At 42.0% G+C, this 17,820-nt stretch overlaps 1 protein-coding gene and 1 pseudogene across 2 annotated transcripts in view; one reads left to right on the top strand and one right to left on the bottom strand.

The window, feature by feature from the left end:
* FBXL2 (F-box and leucine rich repeat protein 2) overlaps window positions 1-17,820 on the top strand; it is a 62,560-nt gene that overhangs the window by 24,631 nt on the left and 20,109 nt on the right. Inside the window, exons 3-5 of one of the 2 annotated variants that reach the window (XM_056128937.1) lie at window positions 13,125-13,179; window positions 13,429-13,503; window positions 15,497-15,591. In XM_056128937.1, coding sequence (XP_055984912.1) covers window positions 13,125-13,179; window positions 13,429-13,503; window positions 15,497-15,591 — 225 coding nt within the window. Of the gene's footprint in view, window positions 1-13,124; window positions 13,180-13,428; window positions 13,504-15,496; window positions 15,592-17,820 lie in introns of those variants that run through there. The other variant, XM_056128938.1, reaches the window with a different exon arrangement.
* LOC130037241 (60S ribosomal protein L21-like) lies at window positions 60-542 on the bottom strand (annotated as a pseudogene).

The raw sequence follows: 17,820 nt of genomic DNA on the forward strand, positions 1-17,820 counted from the left end.
ATATAGATTTTTAAAAATTTTATAGTACAGATATCTCTTTATTCTTAAAGGAACACTTCTCACGCCATGAACTCATATGGAATGGGCTCCAGCAGCTCAGGCTCTTTTTCATGGGTCCTTATGAAGTGTGCTTCTCTGGGTGGAGCAGGCTGGCACTTCAGTTGAACCCAAGTCCCTTTCTCTTTGGCTTCCTTCTTTTTTTGATCGTTTTTCTTTACCCATTTCAGGAAGCTGTCTCGAATTTTAGAGTGCTTAATATGCTCAATGCGGACATATATTCTCTTGGCAAGAATCTTACCCTTGACTTGTTTGTTAACAACAATGCCAACAGCATGCTGGGTAATATTGTAGACTTTTCTAGTTTTGCTATGATAACATTTGTGGGGCATTCCTTTTTGGACAGTGCCCATTCCCTTTATGTCTACAATATCACCTTTCTTTTATATACGCGTGTATGTGGCCAAAGGAACAACTCCATGTTTTCTAAAAGGTCTGGAGAAGGTATAGCGGGTGCCCCTCCGCTTTCCCTTTGTGTTGGTCATTTTTGCGATTTACTGGGTGCTGGCAGTTCCAGCCAAAAGGGGATTTAGATTTTTTGAACGTTATGGTCACGGTCATCGTCACGGTCCTCCCATTGTTCATCTATTTGCTCGAGCGGGCCCAGTAACGTCTCCATCATGAGACTTGTTACCGTGTTTGGCATATCGAATACGTCACGGGTAGCTTGCCAGGCTCTGCCGTGCAGGCGAGATACTCTCGGTAGCTTGCCGGGCTCTCCAAGAGGGGCAGAGGACTCGAACTCATGTTGGCCGCTTGTAAGGCAAACACGCCCTACCGCTGTGCTATCGCTCCAGCCCCATATTTGTAGTTATAACCTCTAAAAAAGGTTCTACACCCTAAATATCGGACGTTATAAGTTTATTATTTTTATTTATTTATTTATTTTTCTTTTTGGGTCACATCTGGCGATGCTCAGGGGTTACTCCTGGATCATGCACTCAGGAATTACTCCTGGCGGTGCTTGGGGGACCATATGGGATCCTAGAAATCGAACCCAGATCGGCCATGTGCACGCCCTATCTGCTGTGCTATCTCTCCAGCTCCAAGTTTGTTATTTTAAAGATATTTGATTATTTTAGTTCATTGCAATTATTGCCTGTATTGAAGTTCAGATGGTCTTATCTTTGGCTTAGTAGTTTATGCTAATAGTTTTAACACCTCTGTTTCCCCTGCCTCAGATCTTTAGTTAGCTATTTTCTCAAGACATATTAATTTCTATTTAGGGAAAAAGAGTATTTCAGTGTTTCATTGTGCTTGCTAGAGATATCAGTGATTATTGGGTTGGGCGTTTTTTCTGGACTTTTTGGTATAAATGTATTAGAAGTCCATGAGTTCATGTATTTGTTATTATTTTAAATTAAGGACCCTAAGTTACCATTTATTTTCATCAATATTATATCTATCACTATCCTCCCGTTGTTTATTGATTTGCTTGAGCTGGCCCAGTAATGTCTTCATTTTGAGACTTATTGTTACTGTGTTTGGCATATTGAATACGTCACGGGTAGCTTGCCAGGTTTTGCCGTGAGGGTGAGATACTCTCGGTAGCTTGCCAGGCTCTCTGAGAGGGGCGGAGGAATCAAACCCAGCTCAGCTGGGCTGGTTGTATGCAAGACAAACGCCTTACCACTGTGCTATCGCTATATCTTCTTTTTAATATTTATTTTCTTATATCTATATCTCATTTTTTCTACACTGACAGTCCTAGTCCTGTCATAGGACATCATTGATGTCATAGGTAGAATACCCTCTCCCATTTGCTCTATTCCACATTACAAGCATTTTAGCCTTCAAATAATCACAATAATACAATTATTACTACTGTAATTACTGAAGACAGTAAAATTATTTTGCATCAGGGCAGAAAGATGGTACCAGGATAAGGTGCATTTCTTGCATGGAGCCAACTCTGCTTTGCTCACCCAGTGCAACATATGGTCCCCTAAGACCACCAGAAGTGATCCCTAAGCGCAGAGCCAGGAGTGTGACCCAAAAAAAAAACAAAATTAAAAAGTTCTTTTCATCTGTTCTCCCTATTTATTTTGCCCTCGCTTTTTGATGGTTGTACTATAAATCCACATTGTTGTGCTCACAGCCACCGCATACCTTTACTTCTTTTACACCCTTCTTTTACTCTCATTATTCTTTTGTTTGTTTTTGGACCCCTTGCCACTATGTTCAGGCTCTGAGCCTGAGAGTATTACTCCTGGCTCTGGGCTTAGGGATTACTACTTTGGTTCAAAGATCATATGTGGTGCTGGGGATCAAATCGGGGTTGATCTGGTTTGCACACAGCTATATTATACCTATTTGCATACTGTCTCTCAGTCCCCAACTCTCATTATTCTTATTTAACTCACCATCAGTCTTTCTCATTTTTTTTTTGTTTCTGCTTTTTGTGTCACACCTAGCAATTCTCAGGGGTTACTTCTGGCTCTGCACTCATGAATTACTCCTGACATTCCTGCAGGGACCATATGGGATACAGGGATTGAACTTAGCTTGACCACTTGCACGGCAAATGTCCTACCCACTGTACAGTTGCTCCAGCGCCAATGTATTCATTTTTATGTTTGATACTTGTTCTTTAGGTTTCTCAGGAATGGTTCTTGGGAGTGACAATCTCTGTCTATCCATCTACATTGATGGAGTTTTTAATCTGTTGTACTTGATTGTTACTTTTGTTGGGTATAACTTTCTTGGTTCACAGTTTCTTTTTCAAATTATATGAACTATGTTATTCATATTCTATTATAAAACTGCATCTTGAAGATGTAGGAGTATTTTAATAGTATATTCAAGTAATTGTGGATATTTTTCTTGTTGTGTTGTCTCAAATTCTTCTCAAAAGAAACTGGCAGTTTCTTTTGTGTGGGGGGCTCAGGGATTGAACCAGGTTTTATGCATGCAAGACATGCTCAGGTGGCAGTTTCTTAAGAATAAGTTGTAATTGTCTAGGGAAGAATGCTGTTGGGATAGAGAAGGAACCATTATGACAAAGATGATTGAAAGAGATTGCTCTGGATGGGAGGTGTGTGTTAAAAGTGGGTAAAGGACCAAACATGAGGGCCTCTCAGTATCTGTATTACAAACTGTAATACCCAAAAGGAGGGGGGGAGGGGGAAGGAGGAGAGAGAGAGAGAGAGAAAGAGAGAGAGAGAGAGAAAGTGCACCATAGGGCAGACTGGTGGGGGTGGGGGTGGGGTGGGGAGTGGGTGGCAGGAGGGATACGAGGTATATTGATATTGGTGGTGGGAAATGTACACTGATGTGAGGATGGGTGTTGGAACATTGTATAACTGAAACCTGATCGCGAAAGCTTTGTAACTGTATCTCACGGTGATTCAATAAAAAAAAGTTATAAATGAAAATAAGTTGTAATTTAGAATTTAAAATCTTAGTAATGAGCTTTTTATACTATATTTCATTAAACTCTCTTTGCCTTTGTGTTTTGCCTAGATTTATTTTTTACCGTAGATAATGACTATCATGAATTGATAATTTGGAAAATATGTGTTCACTGAGTTATGCAAATCATCCCATTGTTTTGTTCCTACATTCCGTTGCATAATGTTGAGTTATTGCATTCATTAGTATTACCATTAATCTTATTTGAAAAGTCTTTAAGGTTAGGAACATTGGACTGGAGAGATAGTACAGTGGGTTTGCCTTGCTTGTGGCCAACCCTAGTTTGATCCCTAGCACGATATATGATATTCTGAGCATCATCAGGAGTGCCTTCTGAGCTCAGGGCTAGACATCGCCTGGAATACTGCTGGGTGTGCTCCACCTTCCCGTAATCCCTCGCCCCTGTGTACCCAATCCAAATTTTGAAACACTGACGACTTACAGTAGCTTATACAAGTCTTCCAAATTTTAAATTTTAATTCAAGGTTTTGAGTTTATCATTGGCATACTTTTTCTGCTAGCAGAAAGCTCACTCCATCCATTTTTTCAAAACTGTCTGCCAAGTACCCTTGTCTGAATTACCATAATTTATGTCAGTTGGTCTTTCAACTGAAAATGTGCTTCCTGAAAAAAGTAACTAAGTTTAGCTGCAGTTCAAATAAATGCTTTTCCCTAAGAAAACCACTTGAAATTCTTTGTGCACTTTTTATTCATCCAGAAATTACAAAGGTGAATGTACAAAGGTCTAGATTCAATAAAATTGATAATTTGCTTCTGCCTTATCAAGTACATTCTATTTCTTTTCTCTTGTATGAGTCACACCACAGTCACTAGGTCAGAGAATTTTGGTTTATGTTTGTTCTTTTCATTGATTTTCATTGTTTGCAATATTATATATATATGCGTAAGACTTACCTATCCACCAAAATTCCAGTGTCATCCCACCACTAAAATGACCCCTCTAGGTATTCCTCCTATTCAATCCCCTTTCCCTCTGATAACTTCCATAGTTTTCACTGAGTCTAGGAATCTTAGAGGTACTTCGCAGTTTATCAAGTTCATTCTTTTTTTTTTTTTCTTTTTGGGTCAAACCTGGCGATGCACAGGGGTTACTCCTGGCTTATGCATTCAGGAATTACTCTCGACAGTGCTCAGGGGACCATATGGGATGCTGGGAATTGAACCCAGGTCAGCCGCGTGCAAGGCAAACGCCCTATCCACTGTGCTCTAGCCCCTCAAGTTCATTCTTAAGTGTTAGTTTTTTACCATTGAGAGAATGGCAATTTAGATGGCAAGGATCATCTGCAATTCAGTGTCACTGCTGTAGTAGCATTTCCATTCTGTTCCTTGTGTCACAAGATTGAGGTTTTCTCTTGTATTTACTTAGGTTTTCTCAGAAGGAGGTGATACAGCTCTGGTGATCTGTTCTGATCCTTGGGAGTGGGGTGGAACAAGGGGTTAAGCTGTTACCTGATTTATTTCCAGCTCTGGGTGCAAGCACCATCCTGGGTATAAAGTCCCCCTTTGTCCCCTCTTCTCTTGGGACTGGATCCATTCTTGGTCTAAAACAGATTCCTTCTCGAATGCCCACCCACGTGTATCTGTGCTGTTGGCTCACTCAGGAGATATCTTGGATTTCCAAGCAGGGAGTCAGGGGCCTCAGCCACCTGTGCCTGCTATTCCTGCCCCATGGCCGGGTTTTAGTGCCTGGTTTCCATACTCAGTAACAGGCTGCTGTGCCAATCTGTCCCTTTGTGGAGAAGTTCTCTGGAATCATGAAAATCAGTGTATCCCAAGAGTCTTGCAGTGGCTTGAATCTGAAATTGTCAGGGAGATGAGCTCTGCATGCCACACTGTTTGTTAAAAATGCTGGAACTTGGAGCTGGAGAGATGGTACAATGGGCAGGATGTTCGCCTCTCATGTGACTGATCTGGATTCCCTGGTACCCCATGTGGTCCCCCAAGCACCACTAGGACCGGTCTCTGAGCACAAAGCCCAGAGTAAGCTCTGAGCACTGCCAGCTATACCCCCTCCAAATAAAATTAAATTAAAAATAAAAATTTTTAATTTAAAAATTTTTTTTATTTATTTTTATTGGGACTCAATGTTTGGTTGGGTCTTAATATCTGGTAGCATTGGGTAACCACATGGACCCTTCTTTGTCTTTGGAGAGTTCTCTGGACTCCTGGAGACTTGCATGTCCCCAATGTTCTGGCTCTTTTCTTTTCCTCCTCTTTCCTTCTCCTCCCTTCTCTTTCTCTTCCTTCTCCTTCCTTCTCCCTCATCCTTCTCCTTTTCTACTTCTTCTTCCTCTTTTTTGGGGGTGTGTGTGCACATCTGGTGTTACTCAAAGCTTACTCCTGACTCTGCACTCAGGGATCACACCTGGTGGGACTCAGGAGACCATAAGCTCTGTCAGGGATTGAACTTGGGTTGGGTGCATGCAAAGCAAATGCCTTACCCATTGTACTCTCTTCAACACTCCTTTCTACTCTTCTCTTTCTCCTCTTTCTGCTTTTCTTCTTCCTCTCCTTCTTCCTCCTCTTCCTCCTTTTCTTTCTCTTGTCTCCTTTTTCTCTTTTTTCTTCTTCTTCCTCCTCCTTTATTTCCTCCTCTTCCTTCACCTCCTCCTCCTCTTCAGCAGTGCTCAGGGCTTACCCCAGTTCAGTGCTCACAGATGGCTGGTGATGGTACATGAGGCAGCATATTTGGTGCCAGGGATCAAACCTAGTCCACTGCATACAAGATAAGGGTACAAGGCAAGGTCCCTAACCCTGTACTTTCTCTCCAGCCCATTCTTTCCCTACTTGATCTGCAAAGCACACAGCTATGGCACTCTCTGCTGGGCCTGAGCGGTAGGGCAGCTTTCTATAGGGTATTCAGGTGTATTGCTTAAGGCAGACTTCCCTGGATACAGAAGAGATCCAGCCTGCCGGGGTTTGGCTGCTAAAATGACTGAGCCACAGGACCCAGTTTCACGGCTACATGTGTGTCTTCTTCAGTTTAGTGAATTTGCTTATCTGGAGACTCAATCAGAGTCTTGTCTCTCCTTCAGCTTGGCCTGTGATTTTCACTGCTTGTAGCTCTCAGTTTTACCAAGGTGCTATCTGCAAGTCTAACTCCCTATTCCTAGTCTCTACCACCAACAACTTCTGGTCACCCCTTTCCAAAAATGCATTAGGCTGCTTGGATTGATCAGACAACATCTGGTGGTAGTCCGGAAATAAAAACCACACAAATAAAATCAACCCATTTTTGACACAGAAGCAAAGGCAGTGAAGAAAATGAGCGATAGCACAGCGGTAGGGCGCTTGCCTTGCACGCAGCCAACATGGCCTACTTGAGTTCGATTCCTCCGCCCCTCTTGGAGAGCCTGGCAAGCTACCGAGAGCATCTCGCCCGCACGGCAGAGCCTGGCAAGCTACCCGTGACGTACTTGATATGCCAAACACAGTAACAACAAGTCTCATGATGGAGACGTTACTGGGCCCGCTCGAGCAAATCGATGAACAACGGGAGGACCGTTTCAACATATGATGCTGGAAAATTGAACATCTGCATGTGAAACAGATCGTCCAAAGATCTTTCTATAAAGCCTACTCAGGAATCCAGGAGGTAGCTCAGTAGTCAAACACGTGCCATATATTCAAGACTACAGGCTCCACCACTGGAACCACCCACTCCCTACACCATGTCATGTGATACCCAGTGCCAACAGTGTGCAAGCACTATAACCCAAGAGTGTTGCCCTAGAAACACCATAGCCAAGTATGTTGACAATTGCAACCAAGTATGGGATCATCAGACATTGCAGCAACAAAGACAAAAAGGGGAAGAAAGCCCTCTCAAGGACCTGGAGAGATAGTACAGGGGTTAAGGAATGTGCTTTGCATGTTGCCCATTCCTAACACGACATGGTTCTCTAAGCGTTGCCAAGTGGATGCAGCCCCAAAGATCTCTGAGCACAATATGGATATTCCAGGTAATTGAACAATCAGACCATGAATCACTGGGAGGGGCTCCTGGTCAGTCTCCAGTAGCACATGGTCTTCAGAGCACCACTGACAGCAAACCCCACAAACCGCCAGGTATGACTCCAAACCTCCTCACAGAGAAAAACAAAAATCTTAGAGAAGAAATTATAGGAGAGAATGTAGGTGACTTTGGATTTGACATGAGTTTTCAGATCACACAAAAATCATGATCCATGAAAGGACAAAACCAATTATCCAGACTTCATTAAAATGAAAAACCTAGGTATCATAGAGAGAGTACAAGATGTGAGATGTTTCTCTTGCATGCGAACAACCCTGGCTTGATCCCCAGCACTTCATATGGTCCTTTGACTACTTCTAGGGATCAACTTTATAAACTTCAGTATTTAAATAAAGTTTTAAAAAAAAGACAATGAATAGGGCCCCCTCAATTGTTGGGGAAAAAAAAGAGAGAATGGAAACACATTTCACAAACTGGGGGAAATGTTGGCTAAAAACATGATAAAAGACAAATGTCTAAAATATGCAACATTTGCATGGGTGGCAGAGTGACAAAATATTTGTAGTTCAGAATACTAAAAACTATCAATATCAGTTTAAAAATGAGAGAAATGTCAGGACACCTCTCAAAAGAAAAAAATAAATATATGAGCAAATGAGCTCCTTATGAAAAGATGCTGGATTTCATGTCATCAGAGAATTGAAAAGTGAAACATGAATTGTCACTGCATGCCTACTAAAATGACTAAGTTAAAAAAAATATCCAACAATACTAAATATTAGGAACATCAAGATCAACAGGAACTCCTTATATGTTGCTAATGGGAGTCAAAATGGCACAAACACATTGGAAAGCTTGGCAGTTTCTTTACAAAGTCAAATATAAATTCATACAACCACAATAATTCTAACGGAGTAGAAAATAAATACCCACCTAAAAACTCACATACAATTACCTGTAGTAGAATTATTCATGCTCACCCCAAACTGGATGTATTCTAGATGATTATGAATGCATGAATGGATGAGGCATGTGGGTACAATGCATTATTCATCAGTAAAATGTTAGTAGGCTATCAGGTCACTGAAAAAGACTCTGAGGAAGCTTTCATGCATACTGCTAAGTTAAATAAGGTATGTTAAGAGCTATTAACCATAGTGTATGATTCCAATATTTGAGACATCTTGGAAAAGGCATAAACAAATAAAATGAATAGTTCAGTTGTACTCTGGAGTATTAGAATCATTTCAGTAAGGCAAAAAAAATAACTGTTGGAAAGGAAGAAGAAGATCATATTTATTCACAAATTAACTGATTTTTATATAGAAAATAATTAGACTAAATTTGGAAATATTGATACAAAGTGACTATATATAAGATTAATTTTTTATACACAGCTATATGACAGTTTTTCAATTGTAACACCAAATAGCCAAGAAAAAAATCTAAAGTTGAGGGTTAGAGCAATAGTTCAGTGGGTAGAGCATTTACCTTGCACACGGTTGACCCAGATTCAATCTCTGGCACTCCATATGGTCCCTCAAGCCTTCCAGGAGTGTTTCCTGAGTGCAGAGCCAAGAGTAAGACCTGAGAACTTCTGAGTATGGCTCAAACATCCCCACTTCACCCCCCCCAAAAGAAAAATATCTAAGGATGAGACTTTTAGATTTTACATTTGAAATTTGAGATTTGAGGTTTCCAAAATCTAAAGAGTTTGGAAAATTATGAAAATTTTTGAGTGGCTGGGGCCGAAGCAATAGTATAGCAGGTAAGGCACTTGCTTTGAATGTGGCCAACTTGGGTTCGACCCCTGGTATTTCGTATGGTTCCCCAAGCACAGCCAGTAGTGATTCCTGAGTACAAAGCCAGGAGTGTTCCTTTAGTATTGCCAGGTGTGATTCCCCAGCCCACCCCAAACCCCCCACTTTCCCCCTGCGTATCTGGAAAGATAGCCCAAGTGATAGAGAAAATGCCTAGCAACCATGCAGCAATGAGCATGATAGCAGTGTGCTCAAGATCCCTGAGCATTGCTGAGCATCGCCACTGCGGCTCTGCTAGCCCATGCACTGGACCATCAATCAGGCCTGCGTTATATGGCCAAGCTGCAGTAGGAGCAGTCTCAGTGTCTGTGAACTGGAAGGCTAATACTATAAACATCTCTGCCCCAGTATTTCTATAAATCAATGCAATCCTCATTAAAAAGTTTAGAAAGTTTATTAATGGAAATTACCATGCTTATTCTAAAATTTGTAAGTGGAGATTACAAGGGGCTGGAGTGATAGCACAGCGGTAGGGCGTTTGCCTTGCACGCAGCCAACATGACCTACCTGAGTTCTATTCCTCCGCCCCTCTCAGAGAGCCTGACAAGCTACCGAGAGTATCTCGCCCGCACCGAGAGTATCTACCCGTGATGTATTCGATATGCCAAACACAGTAACAACAAAGTCTCCAATGGAGACGTTACTGGGCCCGCTCAAGCAAATCGATGAACAATGGGAGGACCGTGACCGTGAGATTACAAACCAAGAATAGCTAAAAAACCAAGATCATAGATAAAAACAAAAAAGATTGAAGGAGTGACAAAACCACACATCAGTACTTTAAAAAGTTTGTGATTCAGTCACACAGAATTTTATTGCCATAGGTAATGTATCATATGTTAGCTATCATAGCACTCTGTGTATGCTCACTTCAAATAAGTCACATTGAGTGCTTTCCTAATGAAGGTAAAGTTAGCACACTTGAGATAGGAAGTAGTTTCTGAAAAAAAAAGAAAGAAAGAAAGAAAGAAACTTTCTCACTAGTCTTAACTCATCTGTGTATTTCTATTGCCAGTATTTGAAGCTCTGTTATTCAGGATATGGAGTTTATTGAGTGCATCATGATTCAGGAGTTTGACTGAGTTGTAGTTTGAGATAGTATTATGCCTCCTTGATTTGTGCAAATTCAATTACATGTATTCAGTCTGGGGAAGGAAAATGGTGTACTTATGAAAGGTGACATTTTGCATTCCATAACCATAAATTGGGTAGTAAGCAGGAGATGAGAAACACAAGTTTCTCTTTTGCCTCTTCTCATATGTGTCTGAAGGTATGAGCTTATTGCTTCAGTTTGTGAATCTAGTATTTAAAGATGTACTTTGAAAACACCCTTGTTTTTATACAGTTTCCTGCTACACATGGCCTGCTCCATCAGTTGAATAGTAGTATCCTGTTCCATACCATGGGAAAACAACTATCTGGACTTTCAAGGCAGTGTAGGATGGGTAGTGGGTACATGGACTAGGGTAGGGCTCTCAAGCAAGACTGCCTGGATTCAAATCCTAACCCTGCTCTAAATGTCCATATGATGGCCAGAGCCATAGTACAATGGGTAGGACACTAGCCTTGCACACAGCTTACCTGAGTTTGATCCTCAACACCTATTATGGTCCTCCCTGAGCCCTGCCAGGAGTGATCCCTGAGAACAGAGCCAGGAATAAGTCTTTAAGCACTCCTGGGTGTGGCTTATATATATATATATATATATATATATATACATATATATATATGTGTGTGTGTGTGTGTGTGTGTATGTATATATATGTACATACATGCATACATATATACATATAATATGTATATATACATAAATAAATTACTTGAGCAGGTTTTTAACTTCTTTATGCCTAAATCTGTATCTATAGAGAAGATACTAATATCACAAAATTGATTGCATTGCTGTTCTGATCATTAAATGACTAGCACAGACTTGGCTAGACTATAGTACATAATCAGTGTTAACTATTTTATCATCAGTATCATTATCACTGGAGAGGTGATAAAGCAGATGGTTCTCCAAAAGAGGTTAATTCTTTAAAAAAAAATCTACAAGGAAAACTTGGCTAACTCTGTTTTCACCTCCAACTTATGCTTTGGGTCCCAGCCCCTACAGGACATGTAACTCAGTTGCCACTTCTCATTCCTCAGTCTTGGTGTATTACTTGGATGGAGCTGAGGATCCACCTTCAGCTCATTAATATAATGATCATATAGTACAGAACACTGTCATCGGAGGCAGGAGGACCTGTGTGTGGGACAAAATATTCCTATAGAAGCAATAGAGATGTGCAGACACTGGAATATTTTTTTCTTTTCTTTTTTTATTATTGAATCATTGTGAGATACAGTTACAAAGCTTTCATGTTTGAGTTTCAGTCATACAATGATCAAACACCCATCCCTCCTCCAGTGCACATTCTCCACCACCAATGTCCCCAGTATACTCCCCGCTTTCCAGTCCTCCCCCTGCCTCTATGGCAGACAATTTGACACCGGAATATTTTTAAGATTCATATATGTATGTTAGCCACCAGCATTTTTATAACTACAAATCCATTGAGATTTTTAAGGTCAGGCTGGAGAGAGCATTCAGTGCTCTGAGTGCAGGCTTCATATGTAGGAACTCTGTGTCTGATCCATGGCACCACATGATCCCTTGAGCACTGAGCCAGGAGTAGCCTCTGAGTACTAGCAGAGGCTACTAATGTTCCCCCCCCAAAAAATGTTTTTAAGGTTAGCACACAGCCCTTAAGCTTCTATCCTTTGCTTTTCTCTAGAAAATGATTGGCCCTCTGTTGCAGAATGGCTCTCTGCTGTCATGAGCCTGTGCGGGCATTGTTGTAGGGCTGACACTGGCTTAGTTTTGGCTCAGCTGTCCTTCCCTGAGCACAAGGATATCAGCTCCCCACCGTTACCCCTTGAAGAATGTTGAGCAACTTTATAGATGGCCCTTTGCCGTCTCCCCCTTCTCCCCGTCTCATAGGCAGAGACTCTCACACTTGCCTTCCAGGGCTAAGAGAATTGAGACCCCCTCCCGCAACTCCATCGACTCTTCTTCTCACAAAAACACTGCCACCCGTTTTCACTGCCATCCATGCACAACACTGAGGAGCACCCAGCGAGTCTCTTTGCTCCGTGCTCTCTGCAGCTCCTGGCGGGTGCGGCCTGCATGCTAGGCCCCAGACATGCCAACTGCTCCCGCTTCCTCTCCAGGCACTGCCCAGGTCAATTACGTTTTTGTGTGTTTCTCTCTGCTTTTCTTTTCTCCTCTTTCTCACCTTTGACTTCTTGGCTTATGCTCAGGGACAAAGTGGTCACTTACAGACCTTGCCAGACACCAAGCTCCAGTTTTTGTTTTTTTTTTTTTTTGCCCTCCGAACAAATTCCTTCAAACCAAATGGATTCTGTCATGGTATTTTCTTGGCTACACTCTCTGAAGCTTAGGCTTATGAATTTGTTTGGAGCATGTAACACCAAGAGAAGTTTGCACTGAGATTTAAAAGGATTTAACTCTCACCTGGCTCTGCTTGGGAGATTAAAATAAAGACTTGGTTTTGAACAAAACTAGTTATGGTATACTGTCCCTTGACCATGTCTTAGAATAAGGAAAAGTTTAATGAGTCCTATTTTAAGGAGATTTGTGTATGTCTGAAACAACTTCAGATTGCTCAAGCATTTCCAGTTGTGACATAACTTAAAGTACGCTAAATATTGCAAATTGAGAAATCTTGGGGGGGAAATTATATGGCCAGAATGGCACATTAGATTTTATCTTTCAAGTTACAAATATCCTAAAATGTTAACACTCTCATTTTTGTGTTTTTTCTCTTTCTTCCTAGAATATTTTCCTTTTTGGATATAGTAACACTGTGCCGATGTGCACAGATTTCCAAGGTAGTGTATTAAACAGATTTTTAATCAATAAACATCATGTTAGTAGAATGAAGATGAGTTTCAGTTCGAATAATTAAAATGTCATATTTTACATTGAGCCTCATGCAGTGTTATTCTGATTTCAAGTTTGATTGTTACCTTTACATTCATGAGGATTAAAGACTGGAAGTACAGAGATGCCCTGAAGACCACTTGAATATTCTCAGTGTGTTGCTCATGCCACTCCCCCTCCTTCCCTCCCCCTCCCAGGCTTGGAACGTCTTAGCTCTGGATGGAAGCAACTGGCAAAGAATAGACCTTTTTAACTTTCAAACAGACGTGGAGGTAAGTCAACCTTATTTTAGAGCAAAGATTTAAAAAAAATAAAAAGTAAATTGTTCACTCTTTCCTTATTATTTAACTACCCATAGATTTATGATTAGAATCGAGAGGAAATGCCTGAAAGGTCTTTTCAGGAATCAGGATCAAAGTTCTGCTTGTATTTTGCTTTTTCACTCGGTGTCAGTAGCACAGCACCCACCTCTTTGCTGTTTGCAGTGTGAGTTTCAGCACTTGACTTTAGAGAGCTGCTCACTGTCCAGTGGTTGCTGTCCAGCCTGGAATCTGAGGGGCTGGACAGCAAGCACTGGACAGTGAGTAGGATGTTTGCCTTAAATGTGGTCAACTCGGGTTCAATTCCTCCGTCCCTCTCAGAGAGCCCAGCAAGCTACCGAGAGTGTCCTGCCGGCACCACAGAGCCTGGCAAGCTCCCCGTGGTGTATTCAGTTGCTAAAGACAGTAACAACAAGTCTCACAATGGAGACATTACTGGTGCCTGCTTGAGCAAATCGGTGAACAACGAGAGGACAGTGCTATGGTGCTATCTCTCTCCTTAAACTATACTTGAATCTCTAAGATAAGATGATAATGTAGTCATAATTCCTCCAATAGGAGAAAGTTTTCCCACATACAACCCAAAATGTGCAGCCCCTTCCTGAGGAGGCTAGGGCCTTGGGCGATGCTCTCTCTCATCCTCCATGTCTGTCACTGAAATGAATAGGTTGGACTGAGGTGTAATCACCCCATCTTCTGTTACATAATCAGGGAACAAGAGAGGAAGGAAAACAAATATAATTGCTTTACATACACACAGAAACACATTTAAAAAAATAGGATGTATTCCTGACAGTTTCATCTTTATTTCTACAACCGGTCCTGAGGTCACAGTTGGTATTTATAGCCATTTTCTATGCATTTAAGCAACTGAACTGGTTGTGATTGTTTGCCCTGACGAGTGGCCAAAACTATTATTCCTGTGTTGTCTATGCCATTAGATGGCTTCCCGGGATTGACTTGTGGGAGGTGATAACTACAATGCCAGAATCCTTGCTCCGGAACTATCTAGACCTCCATGCAGTTATCAGTACAGCCTGGCTTCTCTGCCACATGGGTGTGTTGCTGTGTGAGGGCAAGGGAGCTCTTCCCAGGTCCCCCTCTATTACGGATACCTTCCCCTTACCTCCATTGGACTAGCATGGTTCACCAAGTTGCTATGAACATTAAATGGGCTGTAAACGGTACAAGAAAGTATTCAGATTGTGACTGAAAGTGTGAAAGGGCTTGATCAATGTTCATTTTCTTTTTTTCTCCTCTAGTGCCTGTGTCCCACACAAGTTAACATGTTTAGAGGATTGCAGAGGAGGCTGAAGTCAAGCCTTCACATTTTCATACTTTCAGGCTGCTAACATTTAGCTAAAATGTGGTTTCTCTTCTAAAGTAGCACTGTCTTGTGCTCTGCTCAAAGCCAGTGTTCCCATGGCCACCTGCAGAAAGCCCTGTGACTGGTGGGGATGCTGGGGTCTAGAGAGAGCAGGCCTCACGCCAAGTCTCCAGGAAGGTGTACACAAAGCAGTGCACAGGCTGGGAGAGCTGCATAGCTCAGTGGCTGAGTACCTGGTTTGCATGCAGGGGGCCTGGGACCATCCCTGGCACATACACCCCTTCCCCCTCCCCAGCTCCAGACTAGGAATAACTCCTGAGCACCATGAAGTGTGGCCCCAGAGCAAAACCCCAAAATGATACAAACCCAAAAGGCAGTAAATTTTTTCTTTGAATACTTAATACTTTAACAGGAAACACTTACCAGTGCTTGCAGGCTTTGTATGTACTAGAAGAAATATGCTGGAGGAATATTCCTGAATATATTCTATTACACCTAGAAAAATAGGTGCAGTTCTAAAATTTGGGCCTCCTGGAACTGAGTCCATTTTTTTTTATACTATTCGATAAGCAGCATGAGAAAAGATTTTTTTTCCCTCCCAACCTTTTTTGATTCCAGGGTCGAGTGGTGGAAAATATATCAAAGCGATGCGGTGGATTCCTGAGGAAGCTCAGCTTGCGTGGCTGCATTGGAGTCGGAGACTCCTCCTTGAAGTAAGTCAGATCCGCACTCACTGAAGCTTGTCGCTGACATTTGCATCAGCAAAAATAAACCAAGCCTGCGAAGTGTGTCTTCCTCTGGTAATTCGCGTGGAGTGCCAAGAGAAGCACACCCTCCCCTCACCCCCCCCCCCCCATGCCTTTCCTCAGCGGGCCCGGGCTGGAAACTGAGCTCCGTGGTTGTTCAGTCAGGAATGTGAGCTTAAGGAGAACGATTTCTCCTCGAGCTTAAGTTCTGTCTGCTCCTCCATGGAAAGGATGGCATGGGTTTTCATGAAAAAAAAAAATGAAATGCTTGGCACGGAATTATGATATGATGGAAATTCACCTCTTTTCTCTTTCTCTGCCCATCTTCCTTGTGTCCTCATGGTGATGACTGCCTTTTTATGTAGATTATACCAATGGACGGACTGATTTCTTCAGACTTCTGTAGCGCCACCTGGTCACGGTCACGGTCCTCCCATTGTTTATCGATTTACTCGAGCGGGCCCAGTAACGTCTCTATCGTGAGACTTGTTGTTACTGTGTTTGGCATATTGAATACATCACGGGTAGCTTGCCAGGCTTTGCTGTGCGGGCGAGATACTCTCAGGAAGCTTGCCGGGCTCTCCAAGAGGGGCGGAGGAATTGAACCTGGCTCAGCCGGGCCAGCTGTGTGCAAGGCAAATGCCCTACCATTGTGCTATCACTCCAGCTCCAGTACCATCTGGATCTTTGGTTATATTGGGATGTGACTATTCCATTGATTTGATTCTAGTTACTGATATATTTAAGGCTGGAATGATAGCACAGCAGGTAGAGTATTTGCCTTGCATGCAGCCAACCTGGGTTCGATTCCTCTGTCCCTCTCAGAGAGCCTGGCAAGCTACTGAGGGTATCCTGCCCACATGGCAGAGCCTGGCAAGCTCTCTGTGGCGTATTCAATATGCCAAAAACAGTAACAACAAGTCTCACAGTGGAGACTTTACTGGTGCCTGCTTGAGCAAATTGATGAACAATGGGAGTACAGTGCTAGAGTGATATATTTTGTTCAGCCAAATTCTTGCCACTTCTTACAGGAGAGTCAGTATTCTTTGGAAATGTTTTTGATCCACAATAAAGGACGTGTTTTTAAGCTTTTCTGGAGAAAGACAGGACCAGAACCTTTATTGCATCTTTATCCTTATGGCCTCCATATTGCTTGAGGTTGTCCTATCAACAAGTGCTCCCTGGGATCCATGAACAGACCTGGCTGTAGCAGGTTTAAATATTATCTAGGTGAGAGTGTGCAGTATCTTGGCATTGAATAAAGCACAGCGGGTAGGGCATTTGCGTTGTATGCAACCAAACCAGGTTAGATTCTTCTGCCCCTTTCGGAGAACCTGGCAAGCTACCGAGAGTATCTTGCCCGCACGGCAAAGCCTGGCAAACTCCCTGTGACGTATTTGATATGCCAAAAACAGTCACAGCAAGTCTCACAATTTGTTGTGAGATGTTACTGTTGCCCACTTGAGCAAAATCTATGAACAACAGGAGAACAGTGCAGTGCTACGGTACTCATAAACATACCTATGGGGTTAAGAATATTTGTTGGATTATCATAATTTGATAGTTGAAATTCATGTATATACTTTTTTGTGTGTGAAGCCCAGATTAGTGTGAGAAAGAGCACAGGTGTTGCTCTTCAGACACAGAATCAGACCTGTTGTGATGCTCTGGAAAATGCACACTCTTGTGGTGGCACCAGGATTCGCAAATGATATTTACAGTGGGCCTGGAATCCAGCCCAGTCCCCACCCTGTGCTTGGTGAGCAGCTACTTTACCACTGAGCTGTCCCCAGCCCTCTGCATTTCCTTCCATGTGAAGATTTTGGATGATTTAATATCAAGATAAAATTGGTCTCATGAATGAATTAGAAAATATTTCCTCTTGAGCTTTCTGAATGAGTGTAGGTAAATTTGTATTGCTTATTCATTGAATATGAGGTAAAATTTACCACTGAGGCCATATGAGCAGTTTTTTAGACCCCAAATTGGTTTAATATACATAGAACTTATAAGATTTTGTTTTTTCTTAAGTGTTGGTGGAATTTTCTTCAAATAATTTAATCTCATCTAAGTTCTTGATATTACTGGGATAAAGTCACTATACTCTTCTTTTATATCTGTAGACTCTGCACTGATAACTCCTTTCTCATTACTGACATTGAGAATACTTGTCCCTTTTTTTCTTGATCACTCTGA

Source organism: Sorex fumeus, unplaced genomic scaffold, assembly GCF_029834395.1.
Source record: "Sorex fumeus unplaced genomic scaffold, SorFum_2.1 ptg000072l, whole genome shotgun sequence".
Taxonomy (NCBI): Eukaryota; Metazoa; Chordata; class Mammalia; order Eulipotyphla; family Soricidae; genus Sorex; species Sorex fumeus.